General features: G+C 41.4%; 1 protein-coding gene across 9 annotated transcripts in view; it reads right to left on the bottom strand.

Annotated features, from left to right (window-relative positions):
• LOC103103705 (maestro heat-like repeat-containing protein family member 7) overlaps positions 1–25,296 on the bottom strand; it is a 65,953-nt gene that overhangs the window by 6,878 nt on the left and 33,779 nt on the right. For all 9 annotated transcript variants that reach the window (XR_008916145.1, XR_008916146.1, XR_008916147.1 and 6 more), the window contains 7 exons: positions 12,587–12,738; positions 10,119–10,260; positions 9,379–9,554; positions 5,343–5,480; positions 5,142–5,256; positions 1,948–2,088; positions 953–1,129 (listed from right to left, as the gene is read on the bottom strand). Coding sequence is in view for 3 of the 9 variants with exons in the window: in XM_056815709.1 (XP_056671687.1) it covers positions 953–1,129; positions 1,948–2,088; positions 5,142–5,256; positions 5,343–5,480; positions 9,379–9,554; positions 10,119–10,260; positions 12,587–12,738 (1,041 nt within the window). In the remaining 6 variants the exon portion in view is untranslated. The remainder of the gene's footprint in view (positions 1–952; positions 1,130–1,947; positions 2,089–5,141; positions 5,257–5,342; positions 5,481–9,378; positions 9,555–10,118; positions 10,261–12,586; positions 12,739–25,296) is intronic.

The raw sequence follows: 25,296 nt of genomic DNA, 5'->3' as shown, positions 1-25,296 counted from the left end.
TAAGTGTCTTGCCCAGGGTCACACAGCCAGGAAGTATCTGAGGCAAGATTTGAACCCAGGACCCTCCAAATCCAGGCCTAGTTCTCAATCCACTGAACTACCTAGATGCCCCTCCACCTCTCTTCTTGATCATTTCTCACAAGGCATTTCTCCTCAACTTCATTGTTCTTCAAGGTTTAACCCCTATGGATGACTTCCCCATGACAACCTCCTGGGTCTCCTAGATACTGGTGTTTTCTCCCTCCTCAAATCCCCTTGTACTCCCTGTATGTAACTTGCAGGGGACAGGGATGTCTGGCCCTATGATTTCATTGATGGTATGGACTTCCAGGTTAGAAAATTCCCTCTGCCAGTGCACCCCTGCAATTGCTTTTCAATTTAAAGTCTTAATCAGAGACAGGATTTAAATGAGTTTTCTTGACCCAAGCCTAGTTCTGTATCTATTATGCCATACCTTAGGCATATATATTTTTTATTATTGATAATAATAGACAGCTATTTCTATAGCTCTTTACATATTATCTCATTTAAACCTCATGACGCTCTGCTCACTACAAATGTAAGTACCATTGTTGATCCCCATTTGAGAGATGAGGAAACTGAGGCTAAGCTTCAATAAGTTAAATAACTTGCCCAAGGTTGAGGCAAAATACTCCATATCCAATTGTAATCATGATACCAGCTCTTAGGTATGCATGTTGGATCCTCCTCCTCCCAGCAGATAAAAGTCAACTTTAGGACAGGTATTCTTCTTGTTGCCTTTGTTTTCCCAGCAGCCAGAATAATGCTGTACCCCTAGTGGGTGCTTAATAAATGCTTTTATGAGTTGAATAAACATTGAATTCATTTCTCTGGGATTTCTAACAAATATGGCAGCTGGGCATAGGCAAGGCAACCCTCAGTTCTCTGTCCACACCCCCCTCCTCTCTCCTGGCCACCACCAAAATCTCACATCATCAAAGAAGGGCCGCAGAATGCAAGAGATCTCGATGAGCAGGATGATTGAGTCGGTCCAGTTTAGGTTGCAGATGATGCACCTCAGAGCTAAGAAGGCTTCTGTCACAATCACGGAGTTCGTGGAGAAGCAGCTATTCAGTACATAGGGCTGCAGGGATCGGAGGAACTTGCCCTGCACAGTCCTGCAGAGGGTTAGAAACTTGGAAGGCGACCCCAATCCACTGGCAGTTCCCAGCCCAGAGTTGGTGATGTCACCCAGCTAGTCCAGCCTCCCATATCCTAGGTCTGAGCTAAAGGTGACCAACCCAGGAGGTGACGGGCCAGGGCACAGGGAGGAGCCTTTCCCAAGGGGCCTCTGAGCACCTTTCCATATTGTCCCCAGGGGGCCAAGGACTGCTGGGGTCTCCCCATCTATATTGCCTTTATCCTTAACTCTTGAGGATGCTATCAGCTTCCAGCAGTATCTATCTGACTATGTGGTATCATGGATTTTTCTTTTTTTTTTCCCTTTTTTAAAACCCTCACTTTCCATCTTACAATCAATACTGTGTACTGACTCCAAGAAGAAGAGCAGTAAGGGCTAGGCAATGGGGGTTAAGTGACTTGCCCAGGGTCACACAGGTAGTAAATGTCTGAGGACAGGTTTGAACCCAGGACCTCCCATCTCTGGGCCTGGCTCTCCATCCACTGAGCTACCCAGCTGCCCTGTGTCATTGATTTTTCAATCCTACTTGACTACCAATTCTCTAAGGACACTGGAAATGTGCCAAGGGAGCTGGCAGTTGAGGAACTTGCTCTGTGCACCCTTTCCCTGTAGGGCAGGGAGAAAGGAAAGTTCAGGTCTTTAAACAGATGCCTTTGGCTGACAACCTTCCTAGATGGCCAAGTCTGCAGAGAGCATGCCTTAGGACACAATGCTCACCTACTCCTACTGTGACTTACCCCCCCCCCGCCCTTTCTGCCCCAGCCATCCCACCCCCAAAGCTTCACCGTATTCTTATGGACCCCAAGGTTCCCCGCTGACTTTAGCACCAGCTTTTGGGTCACCGGATCATTCTTTTTTATAGTGCTTATGAGGAATTCGATGATGTTTTCATCCACCATGGCTGCCACCTCTGCGCTCTGAAAAAGCTGCCAAAAACAAAGGCAAAAGGTACCGGAGAGACAGGTGAGCATTTTTGTGGCCTTCAGGGACTCAGTCGAACACACTAGCAATTCTCCAGAGGATTCCAGACTGCCCACATGGGAATGCAGAATCGCCCCCTCCTTCATTCGTCCATTTGGAGGAATGGTTGTCATTAGGGTACTGCTACATTCCCAAGCCAGGGATTGTGAAGGAGATAAAAAATCAAGAAGATGCGGCTCCTGCCTTTAGAGAAGCTTCTAACTGAACTGAAATACTTGGCATGATGCAATTCAAGATGCTATTAACATTATGGATGTTTGTATCTGTCTTTTTCACATCACAATATTCCCCTAATGATGGTGGTGGCTGATCTTGGAACACCATCATCTCCAAAGGATCCCAACTTCAACTGACCCAAATGGTAACAGTGAGAATATACGGTAAAACATAAGTAGTTGGCAGTAGGTTGCTTATGATGACTTGGGATAAGGACGTGATATAAGAGATGTCATCTAAGAAAAGCTATGAAGGGGCAAAGCTAGGTGGCTCTGTGGATATTCAAGCCTAGGGTTCAAATCTGACCTCAGACCCTTCCTAGTTGGGTGATCCTGGGCAAATCACTTAACCCCCATTGCCTAGCCCTTACTGTTCTTCTGTCTTAGAACCAATATACTTCAATGACTCTAAGAAGGAAGGTGATAAAGAAAAGGGGTAGGAGGACAAGGAGAATGGCCTATTGTGTGGTTCAAGTGTAGTTTACAAGCCCAGGTGCTTGACTAGTGCCCACTTGCTTACCAAACACTTTTAGGAAGGTGCCCAGAGATGGGCAGATCTGTATATTCTAGCTCTATCCTTCATTTTAGAAATGAAAACATCTTAGTATTATTCTACAAATGGTTTTGACATCACAGACCACCTCCCAGAGGAGAGCGGCTCCTCTGGTTAGCCCCTCATTTGCAATGGGCCAGGGCCCACCATCTCTGTTAGGTCAGAATGAGATAGTAGCCTTTTGTTTGTTTGTTCCTTGTTTATGGCAGATAAATAAAATCACTGAGGCTTATTTTATTATGATTAACCTCTATCTTGACAAAAACCAAGAACCAAAAAACAGTGGTTCATCCCTAGTGCCTAGTTTTCATGCACTGGGCCTTGAGGTTGAAGGTCAAAGAAGAAGCACCATCAACCACCTGCTTTACGTGATTTATCTTGTGAGGTAGACAGGCCAAGGATATTATTTTTTTCACTTTACAGATGAGGAAATTAAGACTCAAAGAAGGAACGTGATTTGCTCACGGTCAAGCAGATTGTGAGTAAGAGCCAGAACTTGACTCTTTTGCCCTTTCTGTGTATCCCCAGAGCTTAGCCCAGTGCCTAGTACTTTGAATGTACTTGATAACTACTCACTGAATTACTAAACCAGGCCTACTGATTCTATGTCCAGGGTGGTTTCCATCATCCCAAGCTATTTTGACCTATGCTCTCTCCCTGAAAAATGTGCCAAGCCCCAAGCCAATGGCAAATATCCTGGGTTTTTCCCGGGTCCCAAGCCTTGGTGCTCCCACATCTCAACCAATGATAGAGAATCATATACATCAACACAGACCTCCTGACCAATAACCTAATGAGAAAACATTGAACTGAGAATGTTGAGATAGAAATGGAGATACTGCTGAGAATATACCAGTGTATGTTACTAGATGTCACAACTGGCATGGATACGAAGAATAATTCACATTAAAAAAAAACTGGTGTGTGCTCTGGACAAGAGTTTCTCACTGAATTTTAAATGCAAAGCTTGTAAATCCTGATCAGTCTTTTCCCAGTTTTTCCATCTTTAAATGCTTTTATTGTTGTTCAGTCATTTCAGCTGTGTCTGACTCTTCATGACTCCAATTTGGGGTTTTCTTGGCAAAGATACTGGAGTGGTCTACCATTTTCTTCTCTAGCTCTTTTTACCAATGAGGAGACTGAGTAAAATAGGGTTAAATTTCTTGCTCAAGTTCCCACAGCTAGTAAGTATCTGAGGCCAGATTTGAGCTCGGATCTTCCAGGCCTGATGCTCTATCCACTGAACCACCTATTTGCCTCCTCCAAATACTAATTATTATTATTATTATTATTCTATCATGTCTCTAGCTACCTCTAGCTCTCTCTTTCCCATCTCAATAAGTCAAGAGAAGAAAAATATCTCAAGGAAACAGAGCTAAAGATCACTGCCTCTTCTACCATTAAAACTATACAGCAAGGGAAAGTTAGGCTTGCTGCCTGATTTTTGTTAGACCCACTGGTTCATTTCATCTGTGTCCCAAGATTATTTATTTTTATGTCTCCTGACCCAGAACATTCCCCAATTGCTCAGAGAAAAACTTGGGAGTCCTTGGCCTTAATCAATGGGAATAACCCTCATAAGACCAACCCAGCTCAAATGTCATGTCATCCATGAAGTTTTCTCCAGTCTCTCTAGCTAGAAGGGAACACAGTATTTCATACTTGTATATCAAGTCTCCATTGTAAGAGCACCTTATGTGCTGGCTATTTGTGTCCTGGTCTTATCTACCCCTTAGACTAGGGGCTCTTAAAGGGCAGGGATCCTGCCTTGGCCCCCACAGTGCCCAGCAAACTTAATTAAGCAGTATAGTATTGTGAAAGTAGTGATGGATTTAAAGGCAGAGGATTTGAGTATAAGTCAACCCCTGAATCTCTCTAGGCCTCAGATATTTTATCTGCAAAATGAAGAACCTAGACTAGAATTTTAAGGCTCCTTTAAGCTCTTATCCTAGTATCTCTTGGCATCTCTCAGTCTCAGTTTCCTCATTTGTAAAACTTCCCAGAGTTGTTTTAAGAACCAAATGTGATGACATATGCAAAGTGCTTGGCAAATATTAAAGTACAATATAAATAAAAGCTATTATCATTATTATTGTCATTCTTTAAATAAGGAAAAGCTTTCTCACCAGTGCAGCACCATCCAAAAATTTCTACCCTTCCCAGAAACCCAGGCCCCCCTTCCTCCTATCTCTGGCCCCTCCAAAACAATCCCTTCCTGAGTCTCACAGACCTCAGCAAGGACAGCCAAGGCGGTAACAGAACTCCCATCTTCATGCCCATAGAGGATGTGGAAGATGAGGCTAACAATGGGGCGAATATGCCAGAAGTTCCTTATGGTCATAGACCTGTCATGGAAAACAAAGAACAGGATCCAGGCTTGCAGTCCTGAAGGAGAGCAGCCCGAGATGCCAGCCCCAGAGAGAATGCTTACTTAGCTATCAGGGAGATTCCCTCTAGGTATCCCTCTGGATCAGTGAGCAGCTCCCAGGTGCGGTGATTCTGCAGGAAAGATACCTGGTAATCATATCCAGCCGAACAGATCAAGGTCTTCAGGCACTCAATGGAATGGCTGTGAAAATAGTAAACAGGGGGAAGATCACCTACCAACTAGTCCTTAATAAGAATAATAATTCCTTACATTGGTAGAGTGTTTTATAGTTTTCAAAGTGTTTTTACCCACATTCATTAGGTTTGGGTTTTTTAATTAAATAAATAATTTTAAATAAAAAATTTAAAACCCTTACCTTCTGTCTTGGAGTTGACAGTAAGTATTGGTTCCAAGGCAGAAGAGTAGTAAGGGCTAGGTAATTGGGGTTAAGTGACTTGTCCAGGGTCACCCAGCTAGGAAGAGTCTGAAGTCACATTTGAACCCAGGACCTCCTGTCTCCAATCCACTGAGCTACCTAGCTGATCCCATTCTTTTAATTTTGACCCACAACACCCAAGCAAAATAGACAGTATTGTATCTCAGAAGTTTTTTCTTTGCTCCGTCACCCAAACCACATACCCATAAATGAGTTAATATATGTAAAGGGATTTGGAAATGTTAAAAACACTACATAAATTGTGGCTATTATTATTATATCCAAATAGAGCAATCTCCTAGGTTTCCTAGAAGCAAAGACTATTGGGACTATAAAGGGCTACAGAGATTTATTAAAGGTGTCTCGAGACACTCTAGGCGGTACTGGTAACAACCTATATTGCTATACTTTGTGGCTTATAAAACACATGGCTAATTTTTCAAATAATCATTTTGCAGAGGAGGAAACTGAGGCCTATAGAAGTCATGTGACTTGCCCAAGGTCACACAGTAAACCACTGGCAGAGCTGGGACCAGAGCTCAGGTCTCCTGACTCCCAGTTCAGTATTCTTTTGCCAAAGGCTGCTCTCTGATGCAGACTCTTTCTATGGCCAGGTGATTTGTGTGAGGAGTCAAACTCCTACTTGTCACAAGCTGCAGGTTGAACTCCCAAGGGCAGCTGGAACCAGAATAAAATGTAATTCAGAAATGGCTAACAAAAATAAATAAAAATATGGCACAACATAAAAAACCCTTATGTTCTGTCTTTAGAATCAATACTAAGGACAATATGTACATGCAGAAATTCATTTCCATTTAAGTTTGACACCACTGGTGTAAGGGATTGGAATCATGAAAGACCAGAGTTCAAATCCTGCCTATCACACCAGCTGTAGGACCTTGGGCAAAGGACTTAACCTAGCTAAGAAAGCTAGCTAGCCTCCAGAGCCTCATCTATAGAATGGGGATAACAGATCTCACAGGGCTGCTGTAAGGATCAAATGTTATATCACAGGTAATTGGCAAACCTTAAAGTCCTATCTATGTGATTGCTATTATTCACCATCTGGGAACCTAAGAGGGAATGGAAAGCCAGGTGGTGCTGTGGGCAGAGGGCCTGAGCCCGCCCCCCCAAGTCCCATCTCCCTGTGTTCACATCTCCTCTCAGACCCTTATGAGCCTGGCGAAGTCACTTAACCCAGTTCCTTGCCTGTCAAATGAGCTGGAGAAGACAATAGTCAATTACTCCAACATCTTTGCCAAGAAACCCCCCAGGAGGAAACGGGGCTCTGCGAGACTGTGCTGCGGACACTGTCCGCTCACACTGAGGCTGGGGCCAGGGACCAAGCTTTATTGTAAGAGAGCACAGAGACTTCCAGTGAGCTCGCCCAGGGAGGGTGTGAGGAAGGGAAGCTTTTTATCTGGATTTTTCCCAAGGAAGGGGTCCCTGTTTGGGCAGCCGTGTCTCCAGGGAACTGATGTCATTTTCCCATGGTTCACTCTGCCCACTGGGAGAGGGGAGGAGCAAACCACAATGTAAATGAGATGCTATTGATGGGTGCAATCCCCTGGGGCAGCTTTCTACCCAGACCCCTGAAGGAGGCCGGGAAAGCAGAACTGAACTGGATGTCCGAGGCCCCACTAAAGACTGACTGAAAGAGTTTCCTTCCCTCTAGGATGGAGGCGTGGCCCCATTCTAATCAGCTAGTTCTAGTTTCGGTGGGCCTGCACAGGGTGTGGGAGACGTTTCAGCCCACTTCAGCTCCCAGAAGAAAAGTGCTCTGGGTACCACCGGTATAGACTGGAAGAAGAGAAGGAGGATGTTCAGTCCCAGAGGGGCAGAGGACACAACCAAGGGAGGGCTGCTCTGGGTACTACAAAAGCAGAAAAAGGAGCCGAGGATGGTCCCAGGGACTGAGGACTGCTGTTGGCAAAAAACAAACCCCAACATCTGAAAGAGTTTAGAAAAAAGTGTTTCCCCCCAAAAAATCTTTGTGAGGTTACATTCCGTGCATTCAGATAAGGGCACAAGGACATTTGCCTGATTGGTCTCACATAGGCAGCAGGTAATCTGTGAGAGAAGAGCAGTTTGAGATGTATATCAGCAGGTAAATCAATCTATTTTGGGGAAGGGTGGACCAAAACAAGACCTGAGGGGACCCAAAATAAGTCAATATTAAGTCTTCCTTATAACTTTCAGCTTTCTTAGAGCATCTCTGAGGTCAGCCTGACCTCTACAGTACGATTTGGGGGTTAATTTTTTAGCTAGGTTCAAATATCAATAAATGACAAATAATAATCCCCATGGGAAAAGATCAGTAGAGACTAGTAATCCTTAAGAGACAGTGTCTAGGGGGCAGCTGGGTGGCTCAGTGGATGGAGAGCCCAGGCCTAGAGATGGGAGGTCCTGGATTCAAATTTGACCTCAGGTCCTTCCTAGCTGGGTGACCCTGGGCAAGTCACTTGACCCATTGTCTACTCCTTACTGCTCTTCTGCCTTAGAGAACCAATACACAATATTGATTCTAAGATGGAAGCTAAGGGTTTAAAAAAAAATAGTCATGTGAACAAAGCCTTATCACCTTTTTTGACAGCATTATCTTACAGGTATCCAAGAAATGCCATAGGGAAAGGATGCCTGGATTTTAGATAGGTATGTGACAGTCTCACATTCTGTGCTTGGGAACAAGATGGTGAAATGTGTACTAAATGAGAGTAAAATTAGGTCAATTTGTAATCGATGGAATGACTAAATTTAAAGTAGATGACTACTGAATCCAGGCCAGTAAACTGTTCCTGGGAATCTGTCATCAGCTCAGTTCTGCTCAATGTCATTATTAATAACTTGAATGAAGACAAAGATAGCATGCTAATCAGATTTGTAAATGCCACAAAGCATACTGGATGACAGAATTAGGCATTAAAAAAATTTACAGGTTAGAGTGATGTATTGAATCTACTAATGAATGAACTGCCATTTATTAAGAGTTTGTGTTGCAAAAAGATGTTCAATTAGGATAAATGAAAAAAGCCTTATATTTGGGGTTAAGAAAATCAATCATGTATATATGGCAATGGGGAGGCTTTTCTAGACAATATTTCATGTGAAAAAAGCCTGGAGGTTTTGTGAAATAAGAGCTTCCTACAAGTCAATAATGTGATCTTAGGCTAGAAGGAAGACAAGAGGCTGGTTGTTTTCTGGGGTCCTGGTCATAATATATCTGAAGGACTGAATTCAGTTCTGGATATCACATAGGAAAGATGCAAAAAAGAGTGGCCTAGATGGTAAACAGACACACAAACATGACAAGAACTAGTGGAAGGGACTCTGGATGTTTAGCTTGAAAAAAATAAAATTTAAGGGGAGTTGATAGTTATTTTCAAATATTTGAAGAGATGCAATAGGGAAAGGGCATTAAAATTATTCTGCTTGGCCCCAAAGGACAATACCTATAGATATATAAGGAAGAACTTGTTAACAATTTGGAGCCAATCTCCAAGTGGCTTGGGCAGTCTCCTATTACTGGAGGTTTTTTTTTCTATAGAGGGTTGTGGGCCACTTGTCAGGGATGCTGTAGAGGGGATGCCTGTTAAGGGATGGTTGCACTTAATGACTTCCAAGGTCTCATCTAACTCTGAGATCCTGTGATTCTATGGAGAGTACCTCACAGGGTTTAGCCATTCAGGCACCCCTGGCAGATTGTGGAGGTTCTTGATGCCCCCTTCAAACACCAGGAAGGAGATCAGGGTCAGGAGTGCCATGTACAGCCAAGGGTAGAGGGTCTCCACGTTTAACTTAGAATTGGATTCCAAAAGAAGGGCATTGAGAGCCCTGCTGGCCTGGAAGAGCAGAGAGAAATCAGTGTGATCACTTTTATTTGGCCTACTCTCATCAAATCCCCTGGGGAGTTCTATCCCACTAAAGCCATTCAGTACAGTGAATAGAGACCATGTGTATGTGAGTGTTGAAGGCCTTCTCTAGTTTTTCATTTTCTGCCCTTCAAAGCATTTTCCCAGGTGCCAATCCTCCTTATCCCTGGGGGGATGGGGGGGGAGTAGGGAGGAACAAGGATCATAGTCCACAAGGAAGAAAATGAAGTCCCAGAGATCAGTGTCTTACTGGAGCTTACACAGCTGGTCTCCTTACTTCCAGCCTAGTACCATCACACTAGAATATTAATAAAAATAAATGATAACATAAAAAAAGAAGAATGTTGATGAGACCCAACTTGTGTCATTTCCTCCCTCCTAGCATCCTCCAAGTCTTTTTGTGTCCTGGGACTGCAGACAAAGCAAGATCAGCCAAAGGAGGTTGGGAGTCCCCATGGAGTTCAGGGGTTCTGCTTTCCCAAGTCCTCATCCCAGTAGCCTGACCTATTGTCTTTCCATTCACAGTCACTATACCAGCAGAGGATTTATCTTCAAAGACTTCAAGAGCTCTGCAGGCTCCAGAAAATTGAAGGATTTCATTCTCTTCAGCAGAACACTCAGGATCATAGCAATGCCTTTTGGGGATGCTGCCAAGATCTTCCACATCTCTCTATCTCTGTGGGATTGGAAACCTAGCATTAATTAGATCACCTCAGCAGGTTCCACAAAACATTAGGAGAAAAAAATGTTTTGCCTGGATCTCTCTCCTCCCTGGGAGTCTCACTATTCTTCTTTCTATTTTGTTCTTTCCTCTTGTTTCCTTCTTTACCCTTTTGTCTCACCATCCTTCCTGTTCTTCAGTTCAATGCAATCTATTAAGTTCCACTACAGATGGACAAGACACTATCCCAAGTACTGGTTACCTTCCCAGGATCACACACCTAGTATGGAGGGACTTGAACCCAGGTCTTTCTAACTCAGAAACCAGATTTCTATTCACTATGCCCTGCTACTTCTCAGGTACTTGGAATATAAAATTTAAAAACAAAACAATCCCTGCCTGCAAGAGAGTTATATTCTACTTTCATTCTTTTCTCCTTTTCACCTTTCTCTTTCCCTTCCTTTTCTTCCTTTTTCTCTTCTTCCTTCATCCCTTCTCCTTGCCTCCTTCCCTTCCTTTCACTTCATCCCTTACACCATCCCTCACTGGCTATATTTTTTAAACCATTTTCTTACTTATATTTACAATAAATATCAGTTATACAAGAACAATTTAAGTAAAAAAGATATGAACAGCAGTTTAAAAAAAAAGAAATCCCAGATATCAACAACCAGATGGAAAAATGCTCCAAATCACTAATAATTAGAGGAATGAATATTAAACGACTCCGAGGCTCTACCTCTACTTATTAAATTACGAAAAGTGACTAAAAGGGCTGGAGGGGAAAAGGAACATTAATGCATTTTTTGGCCAAGATGTAAAATGTACCAGCCATTCTTGTAAGCAATTTTGAACTATACCCCAAAAGTCCTTAAAATGTACATACTCTAATCCAATGAATGTCCCATACCATAAAGAGAGCAAAGAAAGAAAGAAAAGGTCCACTGGTACAAAAAAATCATAGCAGCTCTTTTTATAGTGGCAAAATACCAGAAATTGAAGCTAGGACCATTAATGGGAGAGCAGCTGAACAAATCATGATATATAAATTAATGGAATACTACTGTCCTATAACAGATGAAAGGGATGCTTTCAGAGAAACTTGGGAAGATTTGTATACATTGATACAAAGTGAAGTGAGCAGAACCAGAACAATTTATACAGTGACAACATTATAAAAACATATAATTTTGAATGACTTAAGAACTCTAATCTATGCAATAACCAGCTGCAATTTCAGAGGACTGATGTTGGTGAAGAGGCCCAGCAAGTTTGAGTGATCTGCCCATGACCCCACAGCTAGTAAATACAAAGATAGAATTCAAAATCAAATTTTCTTCACTCCAGGTCTATCACGGTTTACGATATTATATTGCCTCTCTAGTCCTAGGGTCTATGGCACAGAGTGACAATGTTTAGCTCTGGAAGCAGAGGTAAGAGGTTAGAAATGGCAGACAAGACAGAAAGATATTAGTTCGGTTTTGTATTAGGTTTAGAGAAAGCTTAAATTGGGAGATGGAAGACAAATGATTCTTAGCTGTGAGAAGACGAGTCTAGGAGGGAAGAGGAAAAGGACAGAAAAGGAACCAAAATCTAGTCATGTGAGCTGATTGCAGGAGCTGAACATAGCTGAGCCTGCAATTGCAGCTCAGCTCTACCCTGATCCACCTGTCCAGGCAACTGTAACATAGTAAATGGAGGACCCTCAGGGCATCATGGTCCCCTGGCCAGATACCAGGTGAGGCCCAGGGAGGCAAAGAAAGGACAAGGACAGTGCCTTCCCTCAGGGCGCTCACCATCCAATAGGAGGGTATTCTAACAACTATGAAGGAACAAACTCCCAGAGATACGGTCCAGAGAGGGTGAGTGCTAGTTAGGAATTGTGAGGGGCTGCCTGAAAGTGGTGAGATTTAGCTAGGATTGGAAGCAAAGCAGGGAAGCCAAGAGAAAGAGCTGGGGAGGGGGCACCTTCCAGGCACCAGGATAGCCAGCACGAGAGGAGAGATGGGATAAGAGGACTGGAAAGCTGGTGGTTGAGCTAGATGGTGAAGGGCTTTGAACACCAAACTGTTCTCTATTTGCTCCTGGAAGTGACAGTCATTGGAGCTTACTGAGGTGGGGGAGAGCTTTCCTTTAAGGAAATCCCTCTGGCGGTGGCTCATGGCCCAAAAGGTCTTTTTGGTGACCCAGGCCTGAGACGACGTGGGGAGAGATGCTGGGACACCAGCGGCCCCAGTAGAGGCTGGGAAGAGAGGATGAGCACTGGCTTGGGCCCTTGAGACACAATAACTAGGAGGAAGCATGCTGGGCACGCTGCAATAAAGGGCCAGGGCTGACTTACTGCTCCTTGTCCTGGATGTCCACCAGCTTCAGCATGACCTCATCGGGGTACTTCCAGGCCAGCTTCTGGAGCAGGTTCTGTATGACTGTCATTGCGCCAGTATCCTTGATGCTGCTCAGATGGCTGTGAATGGTCTGGATCAGGCCTGGCACCTGCAGGGAGGCGGGATACAGGAGAGCCAGAAGCAGATCAATGGCCAGCACCCGAAGATCTCAGAGCCATTCTGAGGAATGTCTGCATCCAAGGCAAGCAAGGTGGACAAAGGACCCTGGGGGGTGGGGTGGGGAAGATGAGAGTTCTGTCACCTGTCCCGGGGCCCTTTGATAGTGGGGGAGCCTCTGCACCCTCCTCTTTTGAAAAACACACAAATTATAACACAATCAGAAAGGAAAGCTATTATGATCCCTTCTACATCACAGCAGACAGGAACTCAGTGTCTGGAAAATCCTAGTAAAAATTTTTGGCCTTCCCTTCATCCCAGAGAAGAAGTCTAAATATTTTCTTCTTTAATGGGCTGTTTACCCAAAATTTGGGTTCAATATTTGGTCCTAGGTTGTCCCTAAGTTAATATGAAATAAAAATATTGTATGAAAAAATCTTAAAAATATGAATAGGAACAATTTTAAAACTAAGCAGATTTGAGGAGAATAACATTCTGCATGTATAACAAAAGACATTTTAAAATAACATAACAGCACATATATTTTATAAATTTATGAGTTACTCAACTTTTAAAGATATCTCCAACATCTATAGCCTTTGTTGTCAACTGGCTTAAGTGTGTATATTTATGGTACTAGAAGATAAAATACGTTGATATTTTACAATATTATATCTTATGCATTTCTGAATTTCTAAACTTTTGCTGGCCTTTTTATGGCCATCAAGTGTCATCTGAAGCATTTGCTAAACTTCCCCCAAATTCCCATTTAATTTCCTATGCTGACCCATGATCTACTGAAAGTGCAATGGACAAAGTCGCCATGTGGAAGGGATCCCTGTACATCAAAATACAGATATCAATTGAGGCAGCTAAGTGGCACTGTGCATAGAGCACTGGGCCTAGAGTCAAGAAGACTCATCTTCCCAGTTCACAACTCAACAACAATAGATAAAAACAAATTCATAGAGCCCAGGTCTGTGCTGCACCCTTGTTAGGGGAGAAGAGAAACCTCTGGATGCTATGAGGCTGCAGATGTGAAAGCTGGAGCAACCTCCTCACCCCACACCCATCAAACAAGGATTTACTAAGCTGAATTTGTGCCGTGCAGTGGGCATACAGGTACAAAGAGTGAAACGATCCCTACTTGAAAGGAATTTCCCTTCGAGTGGGGAAGACAAGTATATAGGTAAGTACAAATGGCCCAAGCAGTGAACAAGTTTGAACTTATATGAAATAGTTCAATGGAGTGCACTAGCATCTGCGGGGTCCATGGGGCTCCCTGCAGACGATGGCACCCGAGCCAAGTCTGAGGAAGTGAGAGCCTTTGCAACATAGTGGTGAGGAGGGGAGAACACATCAGGGATGGGGAACAGCTACACAGACAGTGCCCCTCCTTGTGTGAGGCACAGATGGCTGTTCTGTTTGACCAAATCACAGCAATGCAGGACAGGAGTAATGTCTAGTGAAGCCTGAATGGTTGAGGACAGGTTTGAAGGACATTTTTTCCCATAGGCAAAAGGAAGCCACTGCAATTGGTTGAGTAGAGAAATCACATGGTCCAATTTGTGCTGAAGGAAAATCACACAGGGAACAAAGTACAAGACAGACTGGAGTCAGGGAGAGCAGTTGGTTGGTTGATGCACTCATTTGGGTCAAAGGAATCAACCATGTAGGCTACCAGCAACACTCCCTAGTGTATCTAGTCCAGATTAAAATGTCAATGAGATGGGGCAGTGAGCAGAATTGGTGGATAGAGAGCCAGGTCTGGAGACAGGAGGTCCTGGGTTCAAATGTGGCCTCAAATATTTCCTGGACAAGTCATTTAACCCCTATTGCCTAGTCCTGACCTCTCTTCTGTCTTAGAACCAAGTTAATATCACTTCTAAGGAAGAAAGTAAAGGTTATGAAAAAATTTAATTGGGAGACATTTAGTAAAATAAATAAAAATATAATAAAACATGGTAACATTACCTTTGGTGTTGCATGCTGGAAGCCAAGATGGCAAAGTAAAGAACACTCCGTTCCTCTAGAACACACACACACACACACAGAGACATATACACATTCTCACACACTCATGCACACAGACACACTCAATCTCACATATTCTCACTCACACACACACTGACACATACACACAGACACCCTCACAGTCAACATTCTCAATCTCAAACACTGACACACACACAGTCACACACATTCTCACTCACACACACACTCTTACACACACAAAATAAGTCACACCTAAAAAAAAAAAGGAAAGCAGGAGGAATAAGTGTCCCTGGGGTAAGAAGAGAGTAGCCCAGGCAGCATGGCGTCCATAGGAAGGGGCAGAACTCAGACCAGGGGCAATGCATTTGCCACAGAAAGCAGAGAGGACAGGGTTGGGCACTGGCAGCAGAGCAGCTGAGGTAGCAGAGCTTCCAAGTGGGGGGCCCTTACCCTTTGCCTTAGAATCAGTCCTAAGGCAGAAGAGCTGCAAGGGCTAGCGAGTCAGAGTTAAATGACTTGCCCAGGTCCCACCCCTCTTTCTGAGGCCAGGATGGAACTGACACCAGGCTTAGCACTCTCTCCTCGCTATGTGCTATCTAGACTTCTTAATAACATTGCATTTTTAAGCTAAGTCAACATATGGCCAGCAAAGATCCTAATATGTGGATTAGTCCATGCCCCACCCTACCTTTCTATTTGAGTTGGATAGCACTGATCTAGCAAGAAGTAATGAGGACCTGATTTAAGGCGATAGCTATGTGAATGGAGAAAAGGTATGGAATGTGAGAGATGTGCCTGCTGAAATAGCAAAATAAGGCAATTAATTAGGGAAAATAAGGAGACCAGGATAATGCTCAGATTATGAACCTATACGCTGGAAGAAGGTCTTGTCTTTAACAGAAATAAGGAAGTTTGGAAAAGAAGGAAAAGGAGGATAAACATTTATACAGTACCTATCATGTGCCAGGCATTAAAGTGTTTCACAAATATTATCTCAATTGATTCTCACAATAATCCTGCAAGGCAGATGCTGCTATTATCCCCACTTAACAGTTGAGGAAACTGAGGCATAGGATATATTACTTAAGCCAAGGTCATATACATAGAATTATCTAAGGAGTCAACTAAGTAGCACAGTGGATGGAGAGCTAGGCCTGGAGTCAAGAGGACTTGTATTAAAAATCTAGCCTCAGACACTTTGTAGCTATGTGACCCTTAGCAAGTCAATTAACCCCAACTGCCTTGCCCTTACAGTTCTTCTACTGTGGAAAGGAAAGGAAACTAGACTAACAGTTTGTGTGGGGGAAGGGGCAACTGGGAGTGGCGGTTGGGTCTTGTGACTAGCACTTCCTTCCTGCCGGGAGAGGTCTGGCTTCCAGGTATTGGAGGAGAGAGGAGCTTGTTCAGCCCAGTCTGGAGTGGCATGCTCTTCTTGGTTCAGACCAAAGACACAGGCTTCAAAAGGTTAGAACTGTTCTTGTTTGCTTTCTGTGTACTGCTAAGATTCTGAATTAGAACAACGAGAGTAGACGGGAGTGGGACAAACTCTCCGCCAGCCTCTAGGGCCTGGCCCTATACTCTGAAGCTAAGGAAAAACTCCAATCCCAACTAGTTATTAAACATTATATTATTTGAATTTGCAGTCAGATAAGTGGACTATCTTTACTGGTCATAGAGGGAGCTGAACTTCAGTTTCAGTCATTCAAAGACAAACCGTCCTTATTGGACCCCTGCTATTTCCTCTCAGCAGGGGGCATCTCCCTCCCTTGCCTCGCCAAGCTATATACCCTCTCTCCCCTTAACTCCTCCTTACTCCATACAAACCTCCCATTTATTCCCCTTTTTTCCAATTCCCTATTTCCTTTCCCAATAAATATTACACTACTTAGAATCAATACTTAATATCAATTCTAAGACAAAAGGTAAGGGTTTAAAAAAAGTATCTGAGACTGCACATAAACTTGGCTCTTCCTAACCTAGTGCTTTATCCACCAACATCTAACTGCCTATAGAGGAGGGTTTAGGGGAAAAGAGTCTAGTCAAAGAGAGGCATGTTGAATTAAAGATGTTTCCAGGACAACCCCCAAAAGGTCATTTTCGATTTATGCTGTAGATATTGATTTATGTCCTTGTTATCTCTCCTCCAGTTACATATCAGACTCCTAGGACTTGGTCACTATGTCCCTATCAAAGTACCTTCTCATCTTGCCTGACTCTTTGGCTTCTTCTTATGTGCTTACTTCTGCCATTAGAATGGAAATTGATGGAAATTGCTTCAGAGAAAGAACAGTCTTTTCTTTCTGATTATATTGGTATCCCCAGTGCTTGATATATAGTATGTGCTTAATAAAAGCTTGTTGAAAGCCTGCTATCCATTAGAATATAAACACATTGTAGATAAAAGCCCAGAGGCGGAGTCAAGATGGCCACTTAGACACAGCAAAATTCCAGACCTCTCTGAAAACCCTTCTACACCAATAAAAAAAAGGACTTTGAGGGGAAAGAAAACTAAATCTAACAACAGGACAGAGCTGGGGACCCCTCCTGCTGGATTCAACTTAAAAGGAATGCCCCAAAAAGCCTCAATTTTTGAACTCTTGGGTTTAAGGAAAAGGAAGAAGGAAGGTCCAAGGAACCCTCCCCCACGTACTGCTGAGTCTCCAGTGGTCCCTGGAATCTCTGGGCAAGCAAGGACTCTAGTCCAGAGGGAGTACCTTACTGCCACAGCTGTGCTGGGCTCAGGGCACTGACCAAAGTTGGCAGGGAAGCAACTAGAGAAGAAGTACAGAGAGGGCAGCCTAATAGTAGCCAAAATGTTCCATCTTATCCCCCCTTTCCTTTTCTCAAGGTTTTGGCCTTAAAGCACATCCAGCTCCACAGATCAGCTCACCCTGGCTTAACCTTATCATTAGGGCAGATAAGAAGCCTTCAGAGGGCAGGGAAGCTCAATCTCCAACACCCCTTCCCCACTGACTCCACTAAAAGCCTTGCTGACTAAGCTCCAAGGGTGAAAGCTGCAACCACTACAGAATACCTTGATAACAGGGCTGAAAGCACAGCTCTCTTCAGCCTCCACACCTTCACCTATACCTTCAGCTTCTGCTGCCAGCTGGGGAAGATCTGACCTCAGGGCTCATTAATACTCCATCAGCCTAATCTAGTCAATCAGCAGAGCAGAGAAGAAGCCCCATCAGGACAGAATAACCCAAACCCACAGATCCAGCAAATAAAAAGGGGAGCAAGATTACAGCCAAATTGGACACAGGCTTTGGAAGAACTCAAAACACAATTCAAAAAACAACTAAGAGAAGCTGAAGACAATTGGGAAAATAATTTAAAAAGCAAAATAAGTCATCTGGAAAACAGAGGCACATGAACTAAAACAAGAAAAATAGTGTCTTGAAAGCCAGAATTGATCAGCTTGAAAATGAGGCAAAAATAATGAAAGATGACCTACAAAGAAAATCAGACCAGAAGGAGGATGACCAAAAAGCCAGAGATGAAATTCAGTCTTTAAAAATTAGAATCCAACAACTATAAACAAATGACTTCAAAAGGCAGCAAGATCCTATAAAACAAAATCAAAAGAATGAAAAAATTGATGAGAATATGAAACACTTTATTGACAGACCTAGAAAATAGATCCAGGAGAGACAATTTAAGAATTATTGGACTATCAGAAGATTATGACAAAAGAAAAAGTCTGAACATCATTCTACAGGAAATTATCCAAGAAAACTGCCCCAACATTCTCAAACAAAAGGGAAAAGTGGAAATTGAAAGAATCCAAAGATCACCTCCCACATTTAATTTCCAATTGGCAATGCCCAGGAATGTTATAGCCAAATTCAAGAACTACCAGACCAAGTAAAAAATATTGCAAGCTGATAAGAAGAAGGCATTCAGATATCATGGAATCACAGTTAGGATAACACAGGATCTGGCTGCATCTACACCAAAGGCCTGGAAGGCATGGAATATGATAATCCAGAAAGGAAAGGAAATGGGTCTAGAACCAAGAATCAACTAACCAGGAAAACTGACTATATTCTTGTAGGGGAAAGTATGGTCATTTAATAAAATAGAAGACTTCCAAGCATTCATAAAGAAAAGACCAGACTTAAACAGAAATTTTAATGCACAAACATAGAACTCAAGAGAATCACCAAAAGGTAATTAAGAAAGGGGCAAAAAAACTTTTTTAAGGCACCCAATAAGTTCAAATGATTTGTATTCCTATAAGAAAAGATGATATTGATAATTCTTAAAAATTGTTATTATCAACAGGGTAGCTAGAAGAAGTATTCTTAGAGAGAACAGTGACAAACCAAATAGGATGAAATATATATATATATATATATGTATATATATGTATACATATTATGAAATGAGGTTGGGAAAAAAGGAGGGAAAGGAAGGGAAAGAGGGTAGCTGGGTATCCCCACCTTGCTCAGTAAGGAAATTGACCAAGGTTTTCTTGTAGGTAGGCTAGGGAGTAAATCAAATCAGGCTAAACTCCAAAGAAAAGTAGGTAGGTTTATTTGGAGTTAGGAAAGGAAAGTTAGGGAAAGTTTGATCTGCAGCAGCTAGGAAGGGACCAAAGCAAGGCACCAAAACCCAAGCTTTTCTCCTCTTTTATCTCCCTCTGACACTTCCCCCAAAGTAAGTGTGATGTTTCAGAAGAAGTTGCAGTAGAGAGACCTGGGAGATAAGAGTCTCCCATGGCTTAGGTCCACTTCAAAACACTATACACACACACACACACACACACACACACACACACACACACACAACTAGAGGTTTAAAAAGAGGACAATACTAAGGGAAATTAGAAAAAAGACAAAATGGGATAAATTTATATTTCATAAAGAATCATATGACAGGAGCAGGGGAGAAGACCAATATAATAGAAGGGTGAAAGAGGTTGGAAACTAGTAATACTTAATTCTTACACTCATTGAAACTGACTCAAAGAGGGAAGAACAATCAGATCCATTGGGACAAAGAATTGATTTGTGCCCTATTGAGAAGCAGAAGGGTGCCCTATAGAGAAGTAGAAGAGTAACGAACTGGTGGGGAGGGAAGAAATACAAAGAAGGAAGAGGGAGGGGGCAGTTTAAAAGGCCATAATCAATAAGAAGGGAGGTGCTAGAAAGGGAAGCAACATCAGGGAAGGGAAAGGGAGAAAACTGACCAAAAGGGAAAAGTTGGAGGGGAGGGTAAGAGGGATAAGAGAAAAGGTAGAGGTAATACTTAAACTTGACTCTCAGTGAAATCAATTCTGAGAGGGAAGAGCATCTAGACCCATTGGAGTATCAAATTCTATCACCCTACAAGGAAGTTGAGAGGGAAAAACCAAGGGGGGGAGTGGGGCAGGGAGTACAAAAAAGAAAGGAAAGAGAGGGGGAGAGGGAATTTAATAGACTCTAAAGAAGAATAAGAAGGGAGGGATGGAAAGGGAAATAAAATAAGGGTAGGGATTAGGGGTACTGATTAAAAGCAAAACACTGGTATAGAAAGAAATAGTGAAAGAAGAAAGGGCAGGACTAGGAGAGGAAATCAAAATGATGGAGAAGACACAGGTGGTAATCATAACTCTGAATGTGAATGGGATGAACTCACCCATAAAATGGAAGCAAATAGCATAATGGATTAGAAACCAAAATCCTACCCATATGTTGTGTAACTGGGAAATTTGCAAAGTTGATTGACAGCCCTTAAGCCAAGATTCTACAGAGCTGGCTGGGTCAGGATTCTAAGACAGTTAGGCAGCTGGGAAACTCTCTGAAGTTGGGATTCAGATACAGAGACTGTGTGTCTGATAGTCTCCCTGGAGAAATCACCTTTGAAGCTGCCTGACTTGGACTATCCTCAAGAAAAAGGTTAAGTATGGGTTCCCCATTCACTCTGGTGGACAGATGTGATTTGGGTGTGAATTTCCTCCCTTCCTGGATCTTGTAAGGACCCTACATCTGGATTCTCCAGTCTGACCCTACCAAGGACTCTGGAGTTTGTGAGAATCTGGGCCCCTTTTGGACTTCATCATTTATTTATCCTTTAGTCAGTTAGGTTAAGCTTAGATTAGAAACTCTAGTGTGTTAAGCTCTGGGTGGTTAGAGATAAGTCACTCCATGATTCCCTTTCCAACTTCCTTATCCTTTTTGTTAATAAACCTGTTTTTATATATTTTGGTAGTGATCCATTCTGTTTTCCTTTCCTCAAAATCTCCTTATAACATTTTGGTTGGGCCAGCTAGGTAAACCTGAAAATAATTGAATTTAGATAGAAAAATCCTGTTAGAGAGCAGATAGGCAGTGAGAAGACTCCATTTTTCACTCCCAGGACTTGATACCTTCCCGGGGGGTGGCAATGGAATTCTGTGACTCTGGCTGAACTATGAAGGGTATTTAAATATTTAAATCCAACCAACACATATGCTAGGTGGCCATTTTTTAAAAAAAATTTTCCTTCTGTTCTTTACTGTTAAGTATTATAAATAAAAGTGGATAGTAATACATCTTATCCAGTGTCATATAGTGGATATATGTTGAATGTGAACATGTCAGGGGACATGATGAATGATTTATTCTACTTGTGGGATTGTGTTTCACACAGCCCTTACATAATTTTTAATTTATTTCCACAATGCTGTTATGTAATGCTTGGATATCAATGGATGAAACCCTCTATGTGTTTGACCATGCAAACTGTATTGTCATATGTGCCTTTGATGTGTATATGTTTCTTTGTGGTATATAAGTATAAATTTGTGGTGATAAGTATTGGTTATAGATTTAAATCAGTTGTGTTGTGAATTACTAAGGACTCAGAGTTGAAGCAAATTATTATGTTTATGAAGGAAAAGTTAGATGAAATGGAGTTATTCATGAAAGAAAGAATGATTGCTACAAATGATTTTGGAAATGATCTGAAGGATAATGATGGCGATAGTAAAAGTTTAACTGGATTACAAAAGGAAGAGGAGGAGTGCATTAAAAACAAAGTATCCTTGTTTCCTCTAAGGGAAATCCCTGTGGTATCCAGAGATTAAATATTTAAAGTAAAAACACACAAATTATTTACAACAGAAAATTTAGAATCGATAAAACATAGAACTCCATCATCTGTAGAAAAACCAAACAAGGTGGTTAGAGAATTTCATAGAGCTATTGATATTTTTGACCCAGATTATGGTGATTTCTATTTATTGATGAAGGAATTGTTGACAAAAAGGGAAAGGAATAAATTTACAGCTGAGACAAAAATGGATCCATTATTGACTCCATGGCCTGAAAATTTCCAGGATGTGGACCTGAATAACAAAGTTGAATATGAACTTATGAAAGAGGTCAGACAATCAATAATGGATTTAATGAAAAGACACACAAAAAGGCCTAATGCATGGTCTAAATTTGAGGATATTAAGCAAAAAATAAATGAATCACCTACAAACTTCCTAGAACGTATTACAGAGGCTGCAGAAACATATTTACACATGGATGTTTTAGAGGAAGGGACAATTGCACACATAAAAACAATTTTTGTAAGGAATGCAATCCCAAAAATCAAACTGTTTTTTTCAAAAATATCTGCCCAGATTGGAAGGAAATGGGATTAGAGGAATTAAGAAGGAAGGCAACATATTTGTGTTGTGATACTGAGGAAAAATATGAGGACAGGGATACTGTGATAGAAGATTTAAAAAGGAAACTAAGGGAAACAGAAAACAAAGCTAAGGACAGCGAAATAAAAGAAGTGAAGGCTATGGCAGCTCTAAGATTCATGCAACCTAGCAATCAACATAAGCCCAGGGAAAGGAGATCTTATCCCCAAGGGTGTTTCATGTGCAATCATATTGGGCATTTTGTTAAGGAATACAGATTTAGAGGTCAACTTTCAAGACAATTGAATGGAAATGGAGGATTCAATAGACAAAACAATTAAACAATAATTGGAATAATAATAATTGGAACAATTACCAAAGGAGAAATAATGTTAACCCATGCCAAAATGCTTGCCGTCAGGGGGGCTCAAGCACCAGACTTAAACACCATGCAGGAGTGGGTTAAATCTGGGGCAAGGTCCAAATACAGTCAAGTAGTTAAGGGTGATCAAAACAAAGGGTCATGTTCCTTATGAATGTGTACCCAGAGTTCTTCTATATTTGAATAAAGAGGAAATGATTTGGAAATAAATGAAATTGATTATAATGATGACAAGGTTAATGAAGTTACAAGTGATGTGATTGAAACAAATGATAATGTAATTAGTGTTGATAATTATAAGGAAAAAGGATACTATAATGTAAAATTAGTGGAAAATTCTAGTGATTGTGTAATAATGGAAAATAGTAAAGATTGTAAATTAAATAAAGATAATGTGATTGTAAATGAGAACAATGATAGAGATTATAAGGACCAATGGGAATAGTAAAAAAGCTGATGATGGTGTTAAAGATGTTAAATCATGGGAGTATCATGCAATTCAAGCAGATGTAAATGTGGATGGACAGGAAATGACTGAGCTTTGTATTGATGTTACTGTGTTTGCACCAATTTGGGAAACATTCCAACCACCAAATAGTACAGAACCATATGTGTCTGTCACTATAAGAAACCAAATTTATGACCTTCTGGTTGATACTGGAGCCAATAAATCAGTTTTGCAGTCTTCCTAAGAATTATAGAGCTGTTGGTACAATAAAAGTAATAGGAGCTACAGGTAAACCAGAGAGAGTATCAAAATTACCACCAAAAATGATTACGTTAGCTCCCTTATCTGTGGAACATGCATTCCTTTGTATGCCAGACAGTCCAATGAATATTGTAGGTAGAGATTTATTATGCAAATTAAGAGCAACAAACCAATATACTGATACTGGTGATATTTCATTACATCTACCAGAAGAATCTCTAAAAGCTTTTCCATTGTTGTTTTTAGATTCAGTAGAACAGAGGATGATTTAGATTCAATCTATCCTATACCTGATGATATCCCTGAAGATCTTTGGTCAAAGTCTTCCACAGATGTAGGTCTATTGAAATCAGCTACTCCATGAAGGGTGAGGACTAAGTAAGGACCAGTTCCTTGTGTATCTTAATATCCCTTGACTAAAGAAGTAATAGAAGGTATAAGATTAATCATTGAATCTTTAATCCAACAAGGGATCATTATACCTTGCTTCTCAGAATTTATTACTCCTATTCTTCCAATCAAAAAGCCAAAGTTAGATCAAAATGGCAAAGTGGTATTTCGATTCATAAAGGATTTAAGAGCGGTAAATGATTATGTAATAAAGACACACCCTATTGTACCAAGTCTAGCTGCTATAAGTTCTTCCATTCCAAGCCAGGCAAGATATTTCACCATGGTAGATTTACGCTCAGCTTTTTTCTCAATTCCAATTCATGAGGATTCTCAAAATATCTTTGCTTTTACCTGGGAAAAAAATGAGGAGACCTGGACTTGGTTGCCCCAAGGTTATATGGACTCACCAAGTAAATTTTCATAAATTTAAAATAGAGATCTAAAAACTATAACATTCAAAGAAAGTAAATTAGTGCATTTTGTGGATGATATTCTCATTGCATCCCCAAATGTTAAAGTGTGTCTCAGAGATAGCAAGATTCTTTTGTTAGAATTGTATAAGCATGGGAATAAAATATCCAAGGTAAAATTACAGTGGGTTTTGCCTCAAGTGCAATATCTTGGATTTGTGTTATTAGAGAATTCCAGAAGTATCACACAGAAAAGAATAGCAGATATCCAGAAACTGAGTGCTCCTAAGACCAAAAAGCAACTCAGAGCTGTTCTTGGAACAACTAGTTTCTGTAGACAATGGATACCTGGATATAGTGAATTAAAATGTTTAACAGATTTAAACAAGAATACAGAACCAAAACCTATGAAACTAAAGCCTGAACATCTATAAGCTTTAAGTAAACTTAAAGAAGCCTTTTTATCTGCTCCAGCTTTGGGTATCCCAGCCTATACAAAACCATTCCAACTGTTTGTTAATGAGACTAAAGGTATTGCTTCTGGTATACTTATACAGACTTTAGGACAAAGTTGTCATTCAATTTGATATTAAAGGTGTCTGCTTGATTCAATAGCTACTGGTTCAGTTCCTTGTCTAAGGAGTGTAGCAGCTACAGCTGTGTTAGTCCAGAAGACAGCAGATTTAGTTTTGGGATGTCCGTTGGCTGTATATTGTTCACATCAAATAGAAGCACTAATGAGAAAATTTCATACTCAAGCTCATTCAGATCAAAGAATTTCTAAGTATGAAATTATTCTCCTAGGTAGTAAGAACATCCAGTTGAGGAGAGTTTTAAATCCAGCTACACTTCTTCCTGATTTGCCAAAGAACAATGAACCATTACATGAGTTTATAGAAGTAGTAGATCTAGTGGATATGCCTAGAATGGATTTAAAAGTCACTCCTATTGAAAATCCAGACTTAGTGTTATTCACTGATGGTTCTTCATATTTATGTAATGGAATTAGATGTACAGGTGATTCAGTGGTCACAGAATTTGAGACACTGTGGTATGGT

The sequence above is a fragment of the Monodelphis domestica genome, chromosome 2 (genome assembly GCF_027887165.1).
Source record: "Monodelphis domestica isolate mMonDom1 chromosome 2, mMonDom1.pri, whole genome shotgun sequence".
Lineage (NCBI taxonomy): Eukaryota > Metazoa > Chordata > Mammalia > Didelphimorphia > Didelphidae > Monodelphis > Monodelphis domestica.
The sequence above is the reverse complement of the archived record's forward strand: the minus strand, read 5'-3'. Positions and strand labels throughout refer to the sequence as shown.